The sequence below is a fragment of the Arabidopsis lyrata genome (assembly GCF_000004255.2).
Source record: "Arabidopsis lyrata subsp. lyrata unplaced genomic scaffold ARALYscaffold_6, whole genome shotgun sequence".
In the NCBI taxonomy this organism is placed as follows: domain Eukaryota; kingdom Viridiplantae; phylum Streptophyta; class Magnoliopsida; order Brassicales; family Brassicaceae; genus Arabidopsis; species Arabidopsis lyrata.
Genome location: NW_003302550.1, coordinates 13,347,168 through 13,355,396, shown reverse-complemented (window position 1 = coordinate 13,355,396; position 8,229 = coordinate 13,347,168). Strand labels below are relative to the sequence as shown.

Below are 8,229 nucleotides of genomic sequence, written 5' to 3'. Positions count from 1 at the left end.
TGTATTTGTCCTCACACTTGTCATTATAGTCGTACTTCGTAACCGCTGATAGAGTGAAGAATCGTAACACGAGAATTATATTGATCTAAGTGAATGCATGTTTTCCAAATCTTCTTGAATATGTTGAATTCTCAAATAATTAAGATTTTCTTCGAAGTTTGTTTTAAGATTTTTTAAAAAATTGCGATTCAAAGGTCATTAAAACACAAGTAACGCTCCCTAATTATAAGACTTAATAATTACTATTCCTAATAGAGTTTTTCTACTCAAAACCAAAACCAAATCAAAAGAGGGCTCTACTTTGGTTTGGAACCTTTCAGCCAACGCCAGCAATTACACCACTTGCGCCAACATCTTAATCAACTGCATCCATATCTTTATTTATTTTTGTATCAATTGCAAAATTTCTCTATAATCTAATAAATGTCTATTAAAACAGATATTTTTGTTAAACGATGGCTTCATAGTAATAAAGTTTTAGCACTAAACCAAAAGAAAGCAATCAAGTATGCAAACGTTACAAGCTGCAACTTGTAATTTACAAAATAAAACTTAACATCAAATATGCAAACACCAAACATATCATCATCCAATGAACACATAAACTTTATTGCATCTTAATCTAGCGAGAGCACGAGAAACAGATATCAAAAGAGTATGTCTATTCCTCAGATAAGAGGTGTTCGTCAATCTCTTTGGTCATCTCAGCTAAGAAAGGAAGAAAATTATAAGGGTGAGGCACATTCTCATCATTTTTCTCGTACTCAAGATGCCATTTCACCACACTTCCAACCTCTCCTTCCTTCGGGGTCACCCGAATCGTGATCAAGAAGCTCTTGTAAACGGCCAAAACATCTCCTTCTATGACCCTAAACTTTATTAGTTTCTTCTCTGGTTCCACTATTTCGATTCTCTCTTTTGCCACCTTTGCCTTCCCCGCTACATTCAAAACGTTCACCAATAAAATCACAAAATATTTAGGATATCTTAAAGAATTACAAATTCATAAGTTATTACCATAAACGTAGTTCCAGTTGACAATACTGCCTACGATGCCCCATTCCCCTTCGAGCAGATCACATGCCTGCACTTTGCTAGAAGTTGCTTTAGCGACATGGTCTGGTCTTCCTGCATACACATGGTAGAATTTCGCAGCAGGAGCTTTTATGTCAACTTCTACCTCAACCTCTCCCCATAGAGAAGACTTTGGCATCTCCTTTGTAGTCTCTGCCATATTTATTCACCGGTTGCTTCCCTCTCTCTCACCAGTATATATAGTCTCCACACAAGTATATTTTGATAAACTTGAGTCCGGTTAGAGTTTGTGGCCTTCTTATATAGAGGAAGGAGTGAAAAATTGTTGACTAATCATATAAATATTTAGTAATTGCATTTTAAATTAACTCAAAAAAAGGAAACTCCATTTCTTGCATTTCTCATTTAATTTTTATTTATTTGACTATATATAAATATATTTTCCTATATATATATATATATATAGTAAATATGTATATTTGTATAAATATATAATATACTTTACTATATATATATTGCTATATATATAGATATTTTACTAAAATCTTATAAAATACCAAAACATGAAAAATTAGTATATTGCATGTAACACTACAATAAACCTCATCCGCTTTTATTAAGTGTAATTAGTGCAGGAAGAAATGTCAAAAAAGCATGATTTTTCAAATTTTGGGATGTTTTAATCCCCAACTTTGAAAATATCGATTAAATCATTAAATTCTGGTTGACTTCATAAATAAATGACGTTGACAAAAAAAGACGAACTTTTGTTGACTTGGCCATTTGAGGCATGTCGTTAAGTAGATAAACAGAACCCGTTTAAGGAGTTAAGTGTCCATTAGAACTTCTGTATGTTTGTCTACTTAACGACATGCCTCAAATAGCTAAGTCAACAAAAGTTTGAGTGTGTTTGAATTTTAGAACTCGATGTTTCAAACTCCATTGCGCCAATTTATGTGTTTGCGTTTACAATTATAATTTCATATGTATGAACCATTAAAAAGTTTCATTTTTTCAAAGATTTTTTTGCAAAATGTAAATGAAAACACCAAATGCATATTTCTGTTTTGTTTTTATAACTAACAAATGAGCTTTGTTTAAGATTTATCTTTCGTTTATGTCTGGCGTTTGCGTTTACATTTAACAAATGAATTTGGTTTAAGACGATTAAGGTTGGTTTGTACCAAGTTAGTTGAGAAAATGTACAACAATGCAAACAAATAATCAAGGCTTTAATATTTTTCTTCAATGTGAGTAGGTCCGCATTTGATACAAGGTATTGGTGCTGATATCATTCCTCCCAATTTGGATATATCCATTCTTGATGAAATTATTCAAGTAAGTAAATATCATTCTTAGCTGATTTCAATGTCATATGAAACCATACTCAGGAATAACTTGCAATCTTTTGATTAAGGTAACAACTAACAACGTCTCTCCGGTGTGTCCTCAACCTCTTCGATCCGCTCCTGCTGCTTCTCCTCCACATTCTCTTCGAAGTGGTCATGGGCAAAGACTTTTTTCTCTTCCCAAAATTCCCTCCTGTGTGGAGTGGTTTGGATGTTCAAGCGTCACTGGTATTGCAAGGGTCTTCCTCCCGGTTGATGGTCTTCTCTGATTATGTTTCAGATTCTGTAATCCCTCGGATTGCATTGGATGCAGACATTCAAGGACCTTTCGTGATTGTTCTTATTTTACAATTCCTTTGGTTCTCTTGTAATGATCTGTTTCCACAATCTATCTCTTCTTACACCATTGATTGGTGGTCTTTATGGCATTCATTGCCTTGCTCTTTTCCTCCGTTTGAGGCCTATTAATATCATGAATCTATTAGTTTGACCCAAGAAAAATAAAAAAAAAAGTAACAAGTGAGAAAGCCATTGATTTGGAATAACTTAAAAATAGATGCTTCTTCATGTTCTATAAATATATGTGAAAACTCAATCTTCTGATTTTAGTTTATAAAGTGACGGTACATAAGTCACAATACTATCTTAATATTATCAAAATAAAACAGCCCAAACAAAACTGTTAAAATTACACAACATCTTGGGAATCAAAACCGGTTAATTCCTCTTTCCCTTGTTTTTTCTCGATGAAATTACCGTCCAGCCATCATCGGTAGCTGGTTCATCAACCGGCATGGCTTCTGGTTTCTGGTTAGATGCATCCACCATCATGTCTGTGGTTTGATCGTTGTCCTCATCTTCATCATCGCTATCCTCGTCGTTACCGTTTGAAACCTGTAATACCAAAATCAGTATAAGAAACTTATGAACTCTCGGAAACAATCCTAGCTAGATCAATAACCAAACCAATATAGAAAACTTGGAAATACCCTAGCAATGACCAAATAGACACTCTGGATAGAATCTAATCTGAATCTAATATGTGATTTTTACTACAGCCAGTATCTTGCTTTGACATGAGCTTTACGATCGGTGACTCAACCTCAGATATATTACTAAGGAATGTGAAAGCGACAAGGCAGGATCGGAAGAAGCAAAGATAACTAGAAAGAACGAACCTTGACAACACTTGCACTCGCCTGAGATCTAGTTGCCCTTAGTTCCTCAAGCATTTCATAGTTATCGTTACAGCAATCTTCATACAAATCTATTAGAGTGTTTGCCACCTTTAGTGGCATTACAAAGAAGAACTTATCAGTACCATAAAAAGAAAGAATCAAGAAATGGGCGTAAAATTCCAAAATATAATACCTCATCGACGCTTCCATCTTCAGCCGTAGTATTAAGCTCATCAAGACCTTTATCTAAAATGTCACCTAATTTTTCAATGTCCTTTGCTGGATCTACAAGAAACACATCGTTAGGTAATCAAAAAGCCAACATCTTTAGTTATGTTATCAAGTCTCACTGGCGTAACACTGCAAGTTTTTGATAGATTAAAATCAATGATAATTAGATTTTTAACCGTTTGATTGGATGAAAAAGTTGAAAACAGTGGAAACGGTGCCATCAGCTTTCGCTTGAGAGTCTCGGCCGCCCCAACCGTTTTCGACGGCGGCTCGCATAGCAGTCCATCGCCAAAGTATCAAACCAATTCCTTCAATCAGTACAGTCCTACCCTCCTCCGTCAATTCATTCATTCTCCTTCTTCTTCTCTCTATTGATCAACCAAAACAATTGATATTACCAAACTGAATGATTTTTTCTCAAAAATGGATACCACAGAGCTTAAAACTAAGCCAATTAGTAGATTAAATCACAAATTCAGAGAAATTAGAAGATTAAATCATAAATTTAGAGCTCACGAAAAATGTATTTCACAGATTCAACACACAAAAGAAAAGTAACAGATAACAAGTACTAATTCAATTCAAATCCCTAAATACCAAAATTTTGATCCGTCGTGAGATGTGAAACAGGAAAAGAAGAGAAAACCTGTAATTGTCGAAACTCCGGCTAGACGGTGAGCAAAGTAAGTTTGTTCCGGCCGAGTTTTTTTTTTTGTTTTTGAATGAAAGAAGAAGCGATTGATTCTAAGTTAGAGAGACTGAAACTTTGAAACCCTAATTAAAATACCCTAACCGATTGATCGAGTTAGCTAAACCGGATAGTATAAACTGGTTCAATTATCGGTTTGATTTTTCTAACCAAAGTGAAAGTGATCGGTTTCAATGAAAACCGAACCGAGTTATACATATGTTTGATTGTTATTGGCTAAATTAAGAGGGAAAAATCAGAGAAAGTCGAGGAGAGCCGTTCTTGTTATTGTGTAAGATAGTCACAGAATTGAATGGCTAATGCAAAACTATATAAATTCTGACCATCACAAATATAAATATTGCCTAGAGGGAAAAAAAAAAAGAAAAGAAAGAGAGAAAAATTTACCCAAAAATATGAGCGAAGAACAGCTGCAGAAACCTATAGATTGTGTTGATGTAAAAGGAGAGGCAGAGAAGATTTCGACAACGGAGGGAAGCATTAAGGCAGCGGAGGACAAAGAGAAAGGTGTTGTAGCCGAGGCCTCCGGTGAACAGGTTTATTTGTGAATATATAATCTAGTGGTTTGTGCTAGTGTCGTTGTCGCTGTTGTGTTAATATCCGTATTTAAATTTTCATATTGCATATGTATATCTTGTTGAATATTAATTAGAGCGTTGAATTTGTAGGCCGAGGGAGAAGTTAACCAGAAAAAGGTGGTAGCTAATCCTCTGAAATCAGAAGGAACCATAACAATTGGAGAGGCTCTAGAGGCAGCGGTTCTCACGGCAGGGAATAAGCCGGTGGAGTGGAGTGATGCAGCCGCCATTCAAGCGGCTGAGGTTAGAGCCACGGGGCGGACCAACATCATGCCCGGTGGTGTTGCGGCTTCAGCTCAATCAGCCGCCACTCTTAATGCTCGTGTCGGCTCTGACGATACCAAGACTACGCTAGCCGACGTTCTCACTGTAAGTAATAACACATAACACGTGATACATAAAATGCTTGAATCCAATATATTGTTTATTTTCATTTTCGGGTTCTAATTTGGGAAACAATGATTATGAAAGGGAGCGAGTAGCAAATTACCGTCGGACAAAGCAGCAACGAGAAAAGACGCGGAAGGAGTGACAGGCGCAGAGATGAGAAACGATCCTCATCTCACTACTTACCCAACCGGCGTGGCCGCCTCTGTTGCTGCCGCCGCTCGGATCAATCAGTCAAAGTAATACAATTCTTCATTATTGGTATTGAGAAGCAAGTTTATATAAACTTAATTAAATGTATATATGTTGATGTATATAAGATTTTCAAGTTTTTACTTTTACCTAATTAAAATAGGCGTATAAGCTACATTAAAACCCAATTTATGTCAACGAATATCCAAGAAGATCAGAATGAAATAAACAAGTTAACCAAACATCGACGTAAAAATGGATCAAGTACATGAAAGCAAGTTGGGATGGTTCTCAGATCGAACCGTGGTTCGCAGAATCAGTTAAGACAATACTTTGTTTGACTGGACCAACATAAAATCTCCGAGAATGGCGCATTGTAGAATGAAGAAGTCTCATGAACCAAGAGAGATAAAACAGCACACAGAATAAACCAGAACAAGCTAAAACAAAGTGTACAACCTATGTGGTATAAAACCAAAATTTCTCAAGAATCTAATGTAAGAAGAGAAAGAAAGTTTAAAGTTCAAATCTTCTGAGAAACATTCCCATCTATTGCCATCAACTGGATAGACTAACCTTTTCTAGGCCTAGTTCCGTAGCAACTGCTCGTAGTAAAACTTGCACCAGCTCTCTCACCCGCGTTTCCCTGGTGAAAACGAAACTCTCAAAAATCAAAACTTGATAGGGTCTTTTTTTAGTTACCATACAGAGATTTTGTTGTCACCCTTTTGTGCTTCGAACAAAAAACTGTAATTGAAAGAAGTTATATTACCTTGATAACACAATCTCGCACAGAGAGGGAAAAAGGACAAGTAGGTGCGCACGGGTGTCACGATTATCTTCGCGTAGGACGGTTTTCAGGTAGGGTTGCAATGGAAGAACAGATGCAACCTCAGGATGAATGCTGAGGCGGTCAAGTTCTTGGAGGGTAAAGATAATCTCTTCAAGTCTAGCTGTTGGGATTGGACGGTTGCCTGCCAAAAGATAACCACAGATTAAGGAACGGCAAGCGAAGAAGATGTTAGGGTTGATCAGAAAATGGAGACCCTTACCTAGATTATTTTCGTCGATTAAAAATCTACTCAAAATGAATTCACATCTGGCCATTAGCGTGGTGTTAGAGATCTTGCTCACTTCTGCTCTTGTGGAGTGCCAGTTCTCGGTTTCAGAGCTGAAACTAAAAATTTAATTGATGTTAGTATGTTTAACAGGGAGTAGGAATGGGTACCAAATCACAATCCATGGACATTCCTAATCTTCTGCAGCAGAAATGGCAATGCGCCTGAGGACTCTCCATATGATATGTATGCATATTGTTATATGTGCTTGATGCAAAATACACAACTAAAGTCAAGGAGGGACTCATAAGAGGAGCATGAGCTATCACATTATCAAGTATAAAATGCTAGTGTATTTGCAGAAGAAACAATCAAGAAAGTAAAGGAATAGGCTATAATCATGGACATGACATGCTCAACGCGTTATTACCTGCTCAAGGAAAACAATTTTTGTAAGCATGTCAAGGAAAATCTGCTACAATGGGCAGGCATCAGCTCTACAGTTTCAACAGGCAATGAGCATGTACGTGATGCGCAGCGATCTAGGGTTGAAACAAGCCGCTCTAGGACCTGTTTATTCAAGAAATGGACACATCATATTAAAATCTCAGACATTAGGATAATAACATCACCATTTACATGAAATCCAAGCTACTCACTTCTCGGGGTGCATCAACGGTCGACTTAAGAATGATATCGCCAAGACCGTTTAATAAGGCCATCTCAAGGGTCTCATTGGCCTTAAGTGCTGCAGCAGGAAGAGAATTTGAAAAAAGTGCACGTCCACAATAACCAACAAGGAATATATCGTAAACATCTCCAATTTCTTTCCAAATGCGTATTCGAGCTGTTTTGCTAATTTTCAGTTCTGTTTCACCACCCACGGAACATAACTTCACATCTTCAACAAGTAAACGGTTGAAGCCCTCAGCTGCTACCTTCCAGAGTGAACCATCTGGATTGTCTCGTCTTGTCATCATGCACCTGAAAAACAAAATGATCCTATAAGTTTTTTGTACACACTTCTCCCAGACACTACAGAAGGTAAATAGACATGGTAACTCAACCGCTCTACAGAAAATTAGGAGCTCTTTTCTTTCTGCAATTCTAGGCAGGGGAGAGGGAAATGGGGTTTGGGTTAACCAGATTAACCAGATTAACCAAATAACCCGTGATTCCGTTTCTAAACTCATGTTTTGAGAATGTTGAGTTGAGAAGAGCCAACTCATCTGCACAATGCCTATCGGAATCGATGTACAGCATATAATGAGAGTTGATTTTACCTTCTCAGGTTCTGGATGACTTCCGGAAACAGGATATATTTTTCAACTGCAGGAGCCTGAAGGAGAAGCTCTATCAAGGCAGGGATCAGCTTTTCTGCAAACATATTAGTCGTAATTCTTGTGGTTGGCATTGTTTCAGACGAAGCATCAGCTTTATGTTCCACTACTTCACTGCCTGGGGTGTAATGATAAAAGAATATTAGATTAAGACTTGTTGAGAGTAAATTAA

The 8,229-nt window shown here is 37.0% G+C and overlaps 4 protein-coding genes across 12 annotated transcripts in view; 1 reads left to right on the top strand and 3 right to left on the bottom strand.

Moving 5' to 3' along the window:
- Positions 1-460: 460 nt before the first annotated feature.
- Positions 461-1,318, bottom strand: LOC9310478 (MLP-like protein 31). The gene is made up of 2 exons (XM_002872250.2): positions 1,018-1,318; positions 461-939 (listed from the first exon to the last, which is right to left on the bottom strand). The coding sequence occupies exons 1-2, from the start codon at positions 1,232-1,234 to the stop codon at positions 662-664; spliced, it is 495 nt and encodes a 164-aa protein (XP_002872296.1). The 5' UTR covers positions 1,235-1,318; the 3' UTR covers positions 461-661.
- A 1,608-nt stretch (positions 1,319-2,926) lies between these two features.
- On the bottom strand, positions 2,927-4,544 carry LOC9310477 (pre-rRNA-processing protein TSR2). Of its 2 annotated transcripts, none has more exons than XM_021021314.1 (5): positions 4,440-4,544; positions 3,970-4,161; positions 3,756-3,850; positions 3,563-3,670; positions 2,927-3,278 (listed from the first exon to the last, which is right to left on the bottom strand). In XM_021021314.1, exons 2-5 carry the CDS (start codon positions 4,142-4,144, stop codon positions 3,102-3,104), a joined length of 555 nt encoding a protein of 184 aa, XP_020876973.1. In that variant the 5' UTR covers positions 4,145-4,161; positions 4,440-4,544; the 3' UTR covers positions 2,927-3,101. The 2 variants fall into 2 exon arrangements, with proteins under 2 accessions (XP_020876973.1, XP_002872295.1); XM_002872249.2 differs by having other exon boundaries at positions 3,756-3,847; positions 4,440-4,543.
- Positions 4,545-4,629: 85 nt separating this feature from the next.
- Positions 4,630-5,808, top strand: LOC9308364 (late embryogenesis abundant protein 47). The gene is made up of 3 exons (XM_002874363.2): positions 4,630-5,038; positions 5,171-5,449; positions 5,552-5,808. Exons 1-3 carry the CDS (start codon positions 4,802-4,804, stop codon positions 5,708-5,710), a joined length of 675 nt encoding a protein of 224 aa, XP_002874409.2. The 5' UTR covers positions 4,630-4,801; the 3' UTR covers positions 5,711-5,808.
- A 120-nt stretch (positions 5,809-5,928) lies between these two features.
- LOC9308363 (protein MON2 homolog) overlaps positions 5,929-8,229 on the bottom strand; it is a 29,640-nt gene continuing 27,339 nt past the window's right edge. For 6 of the 8 annotated variants that reach the window (XM_021021204.1, XM_021021201.1, XM_021021206.1 and 3 more), the window contains 6 exons: positions 8,001-8,175; positions 7,377-7,701; positions 7,148-7,287; positions 6,712-6,836; positions 6,432-6,633; positions 5,929-6,305 (listed from right to left, as the gene is read on the bottom strand). In XM_021021204.1, the coding sequence (XP_020876863.1) occupies positions 6,218-6,305; positions 6,432-6,633; positions 6,712-6,836; positions 7,148-7,287; positions 7,377-7,701; positions 8,001-8,175 (1,055 nt within the window). In that variant the 3' untranslated portion in view covers positions 5,929-6,217. The remainder of the gene's footprint in view (positions 6,306-6,431; positions 6,634-6,711; positions 6,837-7,147; positions 7,288-7,376; positions 7,702-8,000; positions 8,176-8,229) is intronic. The other 2 variants (XM_021021205.1, XM_021021207.1) reach the window with 1 other exon arrangement.